Source organism: Cervus elaphus, chromosome 13 (assembly GCF_910594005.1).
Source record: "Cervus elaphus chromosome 13, mCerEla1.1, whole genome shotgun sequence".
Taxonomy (NCBI): domain Eukaryota; kingdom Metazoa; phylum Chordata; class Mammalia; order Artiodactyla; family Cervidae; genus Cervus; species Cervus elaphus.
Genome location: NC_057827.1, coordinates 58,535,801 through 58,550,279, shown reverse-complemented (window position 1 = coordinate 58,550,279; position 14,479 = coordinate 58,535,801). Strand labels below are relative to the sequence as shown.

Here is a 14,479-nt window from a genome sequence, read left to right as displayed (position 1 = left end):
TTTGACTGAAAAGAAAATGAACCTGAACCTGAAGAAGTTAAGTCACTTTCCAGTGGTCAAACATCTTAGTGGAGGAACTAAAAGTCCTCTGACTTTGCTATCTGATTAATCTTTTGTTTAAATCATTACCTGTTTCCTGACCCAACAGTTTTTTTTTTTTTTTTTCATGATCACAATTTCCTGATCTTTAACTCTTGAGCCAGCCTTTAGAGACTCAGGAGAAACCTGCAAACTTCAGGAGAAACCTCTTCTACTTCAAAAAGTGGGAGGCACGTAGGGTCCCAAACAAAGCAAGAAGGTCCCAAAGAGTCCTGTTTAGTTTCAAGATCAAAGTGTTAGCAGAGTTGGTTCCCTTTGAGAGCTACAAAGAAGGAACTGCTCCAGGCCTCTCACCTTGGCTTGTGGATGGCTGCCTTCTCCCTGTGTCTTCACATCATCTTCCCTCTGTATGACCGTGTGTCCAAAATTTTCCCTTCTTATAAGGACACCAGTCATGTTGGATTAGAGCCTACCCTAATGATGAGTATTTCATTAGAGCCTACCCTAATGATTTCATTTTAGCTTAATTACTTCTGTAAAGACACCCATCTCCAAATATGACCACATTCTGATATATTTGGGATTTGGGACTTCAGCGTATGAATTTGGTGGGTGGGAAACAGTTTGGCCCATAACAGATACTTGCTAACACACACAGTGGTATGCATTACAGAGGAACACCAAGTCTGGGAGATTCTTCATGGAAACAAGCCTGTGCTTGTCCAGGGAAGATGTTACCTCATCCTTCAAGGTTGTTTGCTGCAAACACAACCCAGAGAAAAGGGCCTTGCATTCTTGGTACCCAGCAAGGATGTGCAGGGATGCTTAGGAGTCACGTGGGTTGTCTCTTTCAAGAGCATTGCAGTCAGAATCTTAGATCAAGGTACAACTATATCATCCCCACAGTCTTTAGCAAGTCAGGCTGTGTTTCATACAGCTGTAGAATTAATCATGCCTCTCTAACAGTTACATGGATTGCAGAAAAACCCGAGCCACAGCTCTTTGGTTTTCAATAATTATATTTATAAATGTCTTTCTTCCCAACTAAGGAGTAAGTGTAGACTTTAGTCCATTGTTTCCTGCTTTTATCACATAGTGAGAAATATTTTTAATTCAAAAGAGAGATGTTTTCTTTACTATGCTGTTGTTTATAGCAAAAGGAACTAAAAAGTATGTTCAGAGTAAATGAATGGAAACAATTCTTGTTTCTTCTAACAGATGGAATTGCCACATTTATATGTTTTGATTTTACTTTTGAACGTGTTTGACTTTTCATCAGGAATAACATATAATAAAGGTAGGTTTCAGACTCTTACTCTGTAAAATAGAGAAAATATCCTCAGGAGTTCCCCTTTATATCCTTTCCTCACTAACACTAACACTTTTTTCTTTTAGCACTTCTTCTTTACCTTATTTCCAGTTTTTCCTGGGTACTATCTATTGCAGTAGAGGTTTTGAATAATATCATTGTGCACATTGTGCACTTTTCTTTAGCTATAATATTTCATTACTTGTAAGTCATACAATATTTAAATTTTAAGGAGCATTTCATATTTACAAAGCTTGAATTGTTTGGATAGATCTTTTTGATTTTTCCTCTATGAATGGTTACATGTAAGATGAATTGTAAACTGAATTATAGTCTAATAATCTGAGAATTTTCTGAAATTAATACATGGATCAAATTGAAAAATAGGATTTTCATGGTGTAAAACTTTATAAAAGGAATAAGACAAATCCACCTCTATTTGTGCAGATTGTATAGCTTCTGTAGTATCCAAAACTAGATCTACCAGAACATAGTAAATGTTCAAAAAAATTGTTGACTGAGTGGATGGAGAGACTCCAGGCTCTCTTCTACACATGGATGTGTTGCAGAATTGGATGAGTTGTGGAGTGAATCAGTTCTATTTCCTATATCTACTAGAGAATATATTACATAATATGGATATAAACTAAGATTGCAAAGTCACTGGCAAACTTATGAGACTTCAGAGAAGAGAGAGTATATACTTCCAACTTAGCACAGGATGGAGTCAGAGAAAATATTGCAGGAAAAATAGCAATATATATGGGTCCCCCAAATGTCTATGCAGGCATGTGAAAGAGTATCCCACAAAGACAGCACAAGGATAAGTGATTTTTCAATCCCATCTTTCTTTTTTTTAATTTAAATTATTTATTTATTTTACTTTATAACATTGTATTGGTTTTGCCATACAGTGACTTGAATCCACCATGGGTGTACGTGTGTTTCCCATCCTGAACCCCTCTCCCAACTCCCTCCCTATCCCATCCCTCTGGGTCATCCCAGTGCACCAGCCCCGAGCATCCTGTATCATGCATCAAACCTGGACTGGCCATCTTTCAACTTTGTAAAGGTTTTTATTGAAAAAATTTTAGCAAGCTTACATCTTTCTGTGCATCAGATTTTTTGCATTTAAATAGTTTCAAACTTTATTGAAATTTCATTTGAAATATTTAAATTAAGTAAAAATTCCATTTTCAAATTTTCTAGAGTATTATATGTGACATTAATTATAGGTGATATATTTATGAGATTTCCTGCAACAAAAATCACATAATAAGGTAAATATTTCCTACTACCTATATTCAAAATGCCCTCTCCACAGCATGTACTTTTAAAGGTATTTGATTTCATGTTCCTTGTTCAAATAAATGAACCTTTAGTTTGAAAGGACATATTGAGTCCTGATTTACTTTTTTGAAACTATCAACATATTCCTGACAGCCACTTTTCATTTCAAAGAGATCAGAAAATTTAAAACACTTTTTCAAAAATTATTTTAAAAATTCCTAACATCTTTAAATTAAACAGTCTTTTAAAAAGTATTTTGCCTTTGAGAGAACAGCATCAAAACATGTATATTATCAAGGGTGAAACAGATCACCAGCCCAGGTTGGATGCATGAGACAAGTGCTCGGGGCTGGTGCACTGGGAAGACCCAGAGGGATGGGATGGGGAGGGAGGTGGGAGGGGGGATCGGGATGGGGAATATATGTAAATCCATGGCTGATTTATGTCAATGTATGGCAAAAACTGCTACAATATTGTAAAGTAATTAGCCTCCAACTAATAAAAATAAATGGAAAAAAAATTTTTTTTAAATAAAAAGTATTTTGCCATTGTATACCACCAAAACCCATGCTTATTATAAAAGATGTTTGTAGTCACTCTTAATCTAGCCTTACCTCTGATGGGCTTCAGTACTTTGCTGCATCTGGCTTTAACTTCATTCTGCCAAAGAAAACCAGAGCTGAACAGTATTTAAAGCTGTGATACCACAGTTTATTCAGGGACTATTGCAATTGAGGAAAAAATATCTCAGTATAAAACTAGTCTCAGTTCCAAACACAGCATAGACAAGTGGCTTAAAACTCAACATTAAAAAAACTAAGATCATGGCATCTGGGCCCATCACTTCATGGCAAATAGAAGGGGAAAATGTGGAAACAGTGACAGACTTTATTTTCCTGGGCTCCAAAATCACTGCTGATGGTCACTGCAGCCATGAAATTAAAAGATGCTTGCTCCTTGGAAGGAAAGCCATGACAAAGCTAGACAGCCTATTAAAAAGCAGAAACATCTCTTTGCCGGCAAGGTTCTGATTTTTCCAGTATCACACATGGATATGAAAGTTGGTCCATAAATAGGAGGCTGAGCGCCTAAAAATTGATGCTTTTGAAATTAGTTTTCGAAATTAGCTTTTGAAATTAGCTTTAACATTTTAGGGCTGGAGAAAACCCTTGGGGGAGTCCCTTGGACTGCAAGGAGATCAAACTAGTCAATCCTAAAGGAAATCAACCCTGAATATTCATTGGAAGGACTGATGCTGAAGCTGAAGCTCCAATACTTTGACCACCTGATGCACAGAGCCGACTCATTGGAAAAGACCCTGATGCGGGAAAGATTGAGGGAAGGAGGAGAAGTGGGTGACAGAGGATGAGATGCTTGGATGGCACCACTGACTGAGTAGACATGAGTTTGAGCAAACTCAGGTAGATAGTGAAGGACAGGGAAGCGTGGCATGCTGCAGTCAAAGGGGTCACGATGAATTGAACATGATTTAGCACCTGAAAAACAACAGCAATTGTATCTTTAAAATGAAAAAATGGGAGAACTTAATTTTATCTAGATTGATGTGAATTTAAAATATACAATTATAATTTTTGTTCTTTTAAAAATATGTTTTTTAATGGAAATTCTTCATTAGTGACCTAAAATATACATATATGTGTTTGTATTATTTAGGTGATACAGAGTCACACTTTGCTTGTGATAGTAAAGGGATTCCCCCAAAGGATGAAATTATCAAATTGTATCTTTCCTCTGATGACTTGGTAAGGTCCATTATTAATAGCATGTGTTTTACAATCCCTTGTACTCCTTTTAAGTCAAAATGTGAAACCAGTAGCATTGTACTCTTTTCAAGTATCTTCTACTATTTTCAGACTTCAGGGGGTGAAATTAGATGTAAATAATTATCCTTTCTATTTCATTTCCCTTGGATCAAGTGAAATATTTCATTTAGCCATTGAACACCCTGGGTAGTTTGCTTTTTTTTTTTTTAAGATGCCTCCTTCGTCTTTTTTTAAAAAGATTGGCTGTAATGATCTTCATTTTTTATGAATCTGATTTGTTCATTTGAAGTTTGACAGATGTAGCCTGTTAGAGAAAGAACATTACCTCACATGAACTTGGGAAAGAATCTTTTCCTTTCATAACAAGTACCACATTGCAGTTGTCATTTTGGGTACGGGTTATTTGATTCCTTTGATTCAGATAATGGCAAAGTTTAAAAAACACAGCAAAATAAAATGTTGTTAAGATAGTCATGAAGCAAATGCTAACAAAAACATAAGTTAATGAAAGTTGCACAGATTGTATAAAAATCCATGATAAATACAACAAAATAAAGAAAAATGCTCCATAAGGACAAATACATTTCTCCTAAAGTCTGCTTTGACTTAGTTCCTCATTCCTTCTTGATATGCCAAACATATATTTAATTTTTTATTTACAGCTCTTATGAAGTTCATGCCCTTTGAGTCACACATGTCTTTCCTGTTTGTGATTAAATATTATGGGAAGTGAAGAAGGAAATGGCAACTCACTCCAGTATTCTTGCCTGGGAAAGCCCATGGACAGAAGAGCCTGGTGGGCTACAGTTCATGGGGTTGCAAAGAGTCAGACATGACTGAGTCTCTGAGTACATATTTTAGAAAAGAAATGGGCTCTAGAGAAAGTGAGACTTACAGAACTGGGGTCAAATTTTGGTTCTACCATACATGGGCTGTGTGGCCTAGGGCAGGTTACCTAACCTCTCTAATCTTCAGTTTTGTCCTTTGTGAAGGTGAATTATAACCTAGTTTTTGGATAGTTGTAATGTGCTAGTTCTAGAAGGGGCTTCCCTCATGGCTCAGCCAGTAAAGAATCCGCCTCAATGTGGGAGACCTGAGTCAAATCCCTGGGTTGTGAAAATCCTCTGGAGGAGGGCATGGCAACCCACTCCAGTATTCTTGCCTGGAGAATTCCATGGACAGAGGAGCCTGGTGGGCTACAGTCCATGAGGTCAAGAAGAGTGGGATATGACTGAGAGATTAAGCACATCACAGCACAATTCTAGAAGAGGAATTAGTAGAAATAATAGTTAACATTTACAAAGTATTTATGTGTTTCAGGCATTTTTCTAAGCATTTTCATGTTCATTATAACATTTAATCTTCTTTAAGTACTGTAGGGAAGTACTGAACCTCCCCTCTTAGGTTCTGTGGCTGGGGCCTGTAAAATAAGATGACAGAAGACAGATTAAGCAGGAGATAAATATGAACTTTGGGAGTTCCCTGGCAGCCCAGTGGTTAGGACTCAGCACTTTTACTGCCATGGCCTGGGTGCAAACCCTGGTTGGGAAACTAAGATCCTGCAAGCTGCAGGGCACAGCCAAAAATAGAGAAAAGTTTAGGTATGCATGCAATGCACATACCCATAGGAGAACTCAGTAATGAGTAACTCAAAGGGGTGCTTAGAATGTGGAGCTCATGTACCATCTTAACAAACAGCAATAAATTGTGGAGAAGGGATAACACCTTTGTATTTGGGTTTATCTCCCGGTTAACCCCCTTAGTATACAAATTCCATTTTTTGCCTGTTTTGTTCACTTCTGTTTCCCCAGCACCTATAACACTGCCTGCTTCGTGGTAAGGGCTCCGTAAATATCCCTGGAATGAACGTTTCATCATTTTATAGATAGGGAAACTGAAATTCAGATAGGTAACTTGCCCAAAGTGATCTCTACTAGGAGAACTAAATGAGATGAAGCTCATCTTATCTGTATTGATTTTCAAGAAAATCCACCACTTATGGTCACTACCTTTTCATTTACCTTCTCACAACTGGGAAATATCCAATAAAAATGCAGTGACATGATTTTGCTTCTTTTTTATTTAGACACAAAATGATGTTAATAAAATACAAATTTCTACATGTGATAGCATTAAGCTTTGATTCTATGTTTATTAAATATAATAACTCTATGACCATTTCTATGACAGAAAATATTATTATAGGATGTATTGAAGTCTGTCATGACACTAGTATAATAGCTTACTGACTTTTGAAAAGTGTACTTTTCAAAATAGATTTTTTTTGAAGTTAAAGACTAGAATTACTAGAAATAGCAATCTTTAGCAGCATCTACTTTTCATAGATTTCTCCTCATTTTTAAATTAATGTAAAAAATACTTCCCTTCATCAAATTGTCATTACTTGTTTTTGTTTTTCTCTTTCCCAAAGAAAATCGAGTGTTTTTTCCAATCTGAAGTTGAGTTTACTACAAAGGAGTTTCTCAGTGTATTCACATCAGCAGGACTTGCTCCCAGCCTGGAAATCATAAATAGTACATACACAGGGATCTTCCACTTTAATTTAACTTTGGTAATTACATTTTACTTTATTCTGTGATATATTATTAACAAGAATACTGTTCCTTTTAGCATGTGTTTTTAAAAACAGCTGATCTGGCAATATGGTTTATATATATTCTTTTAAGAAATTAAGAGAAGAAAAGAAAAAGATTCATATTTTTTATTCACATATTCATTATTTCCACTGCTCTTCATTCTTTTCTGTAAGTATAAGTTGCCATCTGGTGTCATATTCCTTCAACAATGAAGAACTTTTAGCATTTCCTACAGAGTAGGTCTATAGGCAATTAATTCCCTGGATGTTTTTTGCCTTTGAAAATGTCTTTATTTCATTTTGGGGGGGAGGAAGTGTAGCAACTTTATTAAGATATAATTTACATGCCATACAATTTGCCTAAAGGGTACAATTAAGTGGTTTTTAGTATATTCACAGAGTGCAACCATCACTACTATCTAATATTAGAACACTTTCACCTCTTCCAAAAGACAGCCCATACCAATTGACAGTCACTCCCCATTACACCTTCTACTCCCCAGTATTAAGCAACCATTAATGTACTTTCTGTCTCTCTGGATTTGCTTATTTGAACATTTCATATAAATGAAACTGTATAATATGCAGTATTTTGTGAATTGTTTCTTCAGTTACCATAATATTTTCCAGGTTCATTATGTGAGAGCATATATCAGTACATAATCCTTTTTAATGACAAATTATATTATGGTCTCCTTCATGGATCACTGTCTTGTCATGGCAAAAAGGCTTGCATAACTTGATGAAGCTATGAGTCATGATCTGCAGGGCCACCCAAGACAGGTTATAGTGAAGAGTTCTGACAAAATGTGGTCTACTGGAACAGAAAATGCCAAACCACTCCATATTCTTGCCACAAGAACTCCATGAGCAGTATGAAAAGGCAAAAAGGTATGACACCAGAAAATAAGCCCCCTAGGTTGGAAGGTGTCCAATATGCTACCGGGGAAGAGCAGAGGGCAATTATGAATTGCTCCAGAAAGAATGAAGTGACTGGGCCAAAGCGGAAATGACACTCAGTTGTGGGTTTGTCTGGTGGGGAAAGTAAAGTCTGATGCTGTAAAGAACAATATTGCATTGGAACTTGAAAGTTAGGTCCATTAATCAAGGTAAATTGGATGTGGTCAAGCAGTGAATATTGTGTTCACAGGCAAGATGAGATGGCAAGAGTGAACATCTTAGGAATCAGTGAACTAAAATTTAATTCAGATGATCGTTATATTTACTACTGTGGGCAAAAGTCCCTTAGAAAAAATGGAGTAACCATCATAGTCAACAAAAGAGTCTGAAATGCAGTAGTTGGGTGCAATCTCAAAAATGACAGAATGATCTCACTTCATTTCCAAGGCAAACCACTCAACATCACAGCAATTCAAGTCCAGGCCCAACCACTGATGTCAAAGAGGCTGAAGTTAACTGGTCATACAAAGACCCAAAACAACATCTAAAACTAACACCAAAAAAAAAAAAAAAAAAAAAGTCCTTTTCATCATAGGGGATTTAAATGCAAAAGTAGGAAGTCAAGAGATACCTGGAGCAGCAGGCAAGATTGGGCCTGGAGTACAAAATGTAGCAGGGCAAAGGCTAACAGAGTTTAGTCAAGAATATACACTGGCCATAGCAAACACCCTTTTCCAATAACCCAAGTCATGACTCTACACATGGACATCACCAGATGGTCAATACTGAAATCAGATTGATTATGTTCTTTGCACCCAAAGAGAGAGAAGCTCTAGACAGTCAGCAAAAACAAGACCTGGAGCTAACTGTGACTTAGATCATAAGCTCCTTATTGCCAAATTCAGACGTAAATTGAAGAAAGTAGGGAAAACCACTAAGCTATTCAGGTATGACCTAAATCAAAGCCCTTATGATTATATAGTGGAGGTGATGAATGGATTCAAGGGATTAGATCTGATAGAGTGCCTGAAGAACTATGGATGGAGGTTTGTAACACTGTAAAGGAGGCAGTGACCAGAATCATCCCCAAAAAAGAAATCTAAGAAGGCAAACTGGTTGTCTGAGGAGGCTTTACAAATACACGAGAAAAGAAGAGAAGTGAAAGACAATGGCGAAAGGGAAAGATACACCCAACTGGGGCATCCCTGGCGGTTCAGTTGGTAAAGAGACGGCCTGCAATGTGGGAGTCCCAGGTTCCATCCCTGGGTCAGGGATATCCCCTGGAGAAAGAAATGGCAACCCACTCCAGTATTCTTGCTTAGGAAACACCGTGGACAGAGGAGCCTGGCAGGTCGCAGTCCTTGGGGTTGCAAGCGTCGGGCATGACTTAGCAACTAAACCACTACCACCACCATACACAACTGAATGCAGCATTCCAGAGAATAGCGAGGAGAGATAAGAAGGCCTTCTTAAATGAACAGTGCAAAGAAATAGAGGAAAACAGTAGAATGGGAAAGACTAGAGACTGCTTCAAGAAAATCGGAAGGACTTCTTTGGTGGTCTAGTGGTTAACAATCTGCCTGCCAATGCAGGGGACCCTGGTTTAATCCTCGGTTCAGAAAGATCCCACATGCTGCAGGCCAACTAAGCCCACATCTATTTAGCCTGTGCTCTAGACCCCTCGGAGAAGGCAATGGCAACCCACTCCAGTGTTCTTGCCTGGAGAACCCCAGGGACGGGGGAGCCTGGTGGGCTGCAGGTCATGGGGTCGCCACGCATCAGACATGACTGAAGCAACTTAGCAGCAACAACAGCAGCTAGACCCCTAAAGTCACCCCTGCTGAAGCCCATGGGCCCTAGAGCCCATGATCCATAAGAAGAGAAGCCACCACAATGAGAACCCGAGGCACCACATCTAGAGAGTTGGCCCTGCTTGTCACAACTAGAGAAAACCTGTGTGCAGCAACAAAGACAGAGCTCAACCAAAAGTTAAAACATAAATAAATGAAAATTTTAAGAAATAAAATGAAAATTGGAGACATCAAGGGGATATTTCATACAAGGATGGGCATGATAAAGGACAGAAATGACAAGGACCTAACTGAAACAGAAGAGATTAAGAAGAGATGGCAAGAATATGCAGAAGAACTATACAAAAAAGGTTTTAATGACCCAAATAACCATGATGATGTGGTCACTCACTTAGAGCCAGACATCTTGGAGTGTGAAGTCAAGTGAACCTTAAAAAGCAATATTACAAACAAAAGTAGTGGAGGTGATGGAATTCCAGCTGAGCTATTTCAAATCCTAAAAGGTGATGCTGTTAAAGTGTTGCACTTAATATGTCAGCAAACTTGGAAAACTCAGCAGTGGCCACAGGACTGGAAAAGGTCAGTTTTCATTCCAGTCCCAAAGAATAGCAATGCCAAAGAATGTTCAAGCCACCACACAGTTGCATTCATTTCACATCCTAGCAAGGTAATGCTCAAAATCCTTCAAGTTAGGCTTCAACATTATATGAACCAAGAACTTCCAGATGAACAAGGTGGATTCTTTCCATTTATTTAGGTTTTCTTGAATTTCTTTCAACAATGTTTTGTTGTTTTCAGAGTATAAGTTTTGCATTTCTTTTGTTAAATTTATTTCTAATATTTCATTTTTTGATGCTGTTGTAAAGAGAATTGCTTTCTTATTCTCATTTCCAGATTGTTCTTTGCAAGTATATAAAAAATACAATTAATTGTAGTATCTGATATCCTGAAAACGTACTGAACTCACTTATAAATTCTAGTAGGTTTTTAGTGGTCACTCTAATTTTTGAAAGATTATTTCATAAGATGTAGCATTTCTGAGTGATTTCATTTGCTTTAAGCATTTTGAATATTTCATTCTGCATTTTGAATATGTCACCTGACATCATTTATCCTGAATGAGAAGTCAACTGTTAATTTTGTTATTGTCCCTTGTATGTAATGTGGCATTTTCCTTTTAGTGCTTTTAAGATGTTCTCTTTGTATTTACTCTAATTGAGATTCTCTAGGCTATTTGGATTGTAAGTTTACCAAATTTCCAAAGTTTTCAGCCACTACTTCTCCAAAGAAATGTTCTGCCCCTTTCTCTCTTTTCCTGCCTGGGACTCCAAATGGGCTTTTTTTTTTTTTTTTTTTTCACAATAGTAAAAGATGTTTATCAGTTTTCACAATCAACAACCAGCCAAAAAATAAAAGATTATTCCAATTGCAAGCCATAATGGGAACATGATTAACTTAACAATATAAAATAATTATGTACAATCTGGGGGTTGTCAAGTAGAATGATGTGGTAAGTGGAAGTGCATTACATGCGCATGTTTTCATCCACCCAGCCAGTCTATGTCTTTTGGTTGGTGCATATAATCCATTTACATTTAAGGTAATTATCAATATGTATGATCCTATTACTGTTTTCTTACTTGTTTTGGGTTTATTTTCTCTAGATCTTTTCCTTCTCTTGTATTTCCTGCCTGGAGAAGCTTCTTTAGCATTTGTTGTAAAGCTGGTTTGGTGGTGCTGAATTCTCTTAACTTTTGCTTATCTGGAAAACTTTTTATTTCTCGATCAAGTCTGAAGGAGAGTCTTGCTGGGTAGAGTATTTGTGGTTGTAGGTTCTTCCCTTTCATCACTTTAAATTTATCTTCTGGCTTGTAGAGTTTATGCTGAGAAATCAGCTGATAACCTGATGGGAGTTCCCTTGTATATTATTTGTCATTTTTTCCTTGTTGCTTTTAATATTTTATCTCTGTATTTAATTTTTGTCAGTCTGATTACTATGTGTTTCGGTTTGTTCCTCCTTGGGTTTATCCTTGCTGGGACTCTCTGTGCTTCCTGGGCTTGGTTGACTATTTCCTTTCCCATGTTAGGGAAGTTTTCAGGTATTATCTCTTCAGATATTTTCTCAGGTCCTTTCTCTCTCTTCTCCTTGTGGGAGCCCTATAATGCAAATGTTAACAGAGGTCTCTTAGGCTGTTTTCATTCTTTTTTCTATATTTTGTTCCATGGCAGTGATTTCCACCATTTTGTCCTTCAGGTCATTTATCCATTCTTCTGCCTCAGTTATTCTGCTATGGATTCTTTCTAATGTATTATTCACTTCTGTTTGTCTGTCCTTTAGTTCTTTTAGGTCTTTGGTAAACATTTCTTGCATCTTCTCGAACTTTGCCTCCATTCTTTTCCCAAGATCCTGGATCATTTTCACTATCATTATTCTGAATTCTTTTTCTGGAAGGTTGCCTATCTCTATTTCGTTTAGTTGTTTTTCTGGGATTTTATCTTATCCCTTCATCTGCAACAAAACTTTCTGCTTTGTCATAGTGATTAACTTTCTGTGATATGGTTTTTGTTTCAGCCGCTGTGAGACTATGCTTCTTTGGCTTCTTCTGTAGGCCCTCTAATGGATGAGGCTAAGAGGCTTGTGTAAGCTTCTTAATGGGAGGGACTGGGAAAAACTGGGTCTTGCTCTGGTGGGCAGGGCCTTGCTCAGTAGTTTTAATCCAATTATCTGCCAATAAGTGGGGTTGCACTCCCTCCCTGATAGTTGTTTGGCCTGAGGTGACCCAGCCCTGGGGTTTATAGGCTCTTTGGTAGGGTTAATGGTGAACTCCAAGAGGGTTCATGCCAAGGGAGACCTTTCAGTGCCCCCATCCCTGTGGTGAGCCCTGCTGACCCAGGCCCCTACAGGAGGCCCTCCAACACTAGCAAGTAGTTTTGGTTCAGTCTCCTACGGGGTCACTTCTCCTCTCCTCTGGGTCTTGCTGCACCAAAATTTTGTTTGTGCCCTCAAAGACTTGAATCTCTGCTTCCCCCAGTCCTCTGGAAGGCCTGTAATCAAACCCCACTGGCCCTCAAGGCCAGATTCCTGGGGATTCCCAGTCCCTTTGTCAGATTGTCAGGCTTCCCAGCCTACACAATAGTGGGGTTCAGAACCTTCACAATAGTGTGAGAATTTCTTTGATATTATTGTTCTTCAGTCTGTGGATCACCCACCTGGCGTGTGTGGGATTTGATTTTATCATGATTGCACACCTCCTACCATCTTGCTGCAGCTTCTTTTTCTTTGGACATGGGGTATGTTTTTTGGTGGGTTCCAGTGTCCTCCTGTTGATGGTTATTCAATAGCTAGTTGCAATTTTGGTGCTCTCACAGGAGGAGATGAGGACATGCCCTTCTACTCCACCATCTTGAACCAAAAGCTCAATTTGGCACATTTTGGAAAATGTTTTATCAACCCACAGTATAGCTCCATCTATTTCCTTTAATCATTTTACTCCTATTTTAGACTGAATAATCTCAGTTATATATTTAAGTTCACTTATTCTTTCTTTTGCCATTTCCAACCACACCTTTCCTCCTGCTCCCCCATCCACAGCCCTTGACCCTGCCCAGGCTCCCCCCAACACAGGCCACCAGGAGGGCTCCTGAGACCCTCCCCCATGGCAAAAGTCTTCTTGCATGCAACTCATTCCACTGAGAGTAGGAGGGTGTAGGCTAGACCATGGACTGCCAAATAGAGGCCTGGGGTGGGGGGAGGTCAGTGTACCTCAGTTTCCTCCTCAACAACAAGTGAATTTTTATAGTATCTGAAAATTGACAGGACTTCCCTGGTGACTCAGATGGTAAAGAATCTGCCTGCAATGCAGGAGACCAGGTTTGATCCCTGGGTTGGCAAGATCCCCTGGAGAAGGGAATGGCTACCCACTCCAATACTCTTTCCTGGAAAATCCACTGGACAGAGGATCCTGGTGGTCTACAGTCCATGGGGTTGCAAAGTGTCAGACACGACTGAGCGACTAACACACACACAGTTAATACTTTATCTGTTACAGTTTTCAGCCTCATTATTTCCACTTGGTTTTATGATTTTATTTTTCATTTCAGTACTGGATTTCCTATCCATTCCCTCATTAACAAATTTTCCTTAAATCTCTTCACATATTTGTAATAGCTTCTTTGAAGTCTTTGTCTGTATCTGAACTCAATCTGCCGCAAGTTTATGGTTTTTCTTTTTTATCTGAGTATTAGTTACATGTTTCTGTTTCTTTTCATATCCTGTTATTTTTGGTAGAAAACTGACATTGACAATAGTAAGCTGTAGCAACTCTGGATTCTGCTGTGTTCTTATAAGAATTTGCTGTTGTTTTTGTTGGTGGTGGTCTAAAATGCTATTAATTGTCCTTGCACAGATTGAAAATGGTCTTACCTATGGTTTCAGCAGCTAATATGTATACTTAGTTCTTTTAGTTTCCACTGTTGACTTTTTTTTTTTTTTAACATGGCCTTCTGAGGATCTCCCCTGCACTTGTATTGCCCAAGAATTTGGAAAGAATTTATATTTAACTCTTGTTGTTGTTCAGTTGCTTAGTCATGTCCTACTCTTCGCCACACCATGTGCAGCATGCCAGGCTTCCCTGTCCTTCACCATCTCCCAGAGTTTGCTCAAACTCATGTCCATTGAGTCAGTGATGCCATCCAACCATTTCATTCTCTGTCACTCCCTTCTCCTTTTGCCCTCAGTCTTTCCCAGCAT

The 14,479-nt window shown here is 38.3% G+C and overlaps 1 protein-coding gene across 1 annotated transcript in view; it reads left to right on the top strand.

Moving 5' to 3' along the window:
• The first annotated feature begins 1,257 nt into the window (after positions 1-1,257).
• The window catches only part of CATSPERB (cation channel sperm associated auxiliary subunit beta), a 114,729-nt gene continuing 101,507 nt past the window's right edge, over positions 1,258-14,479 (top strand). The window contains exons 1-3 of the mRNA XM_043921749.1: positions 1,258-1,336; positions 4,313-4,401; positions 6,854-6,994. Of these exons, the coding sequence (XP_043777684.1) occupies positions 1,258-1,336; positions 4,313-4,401; positions 6,854-6,994 (309 nt within the window). The remainder of the gene's footprint in view (positions 1,337-4,312; positions 4,402-6,853; positions 6,995-14,479) is intronic.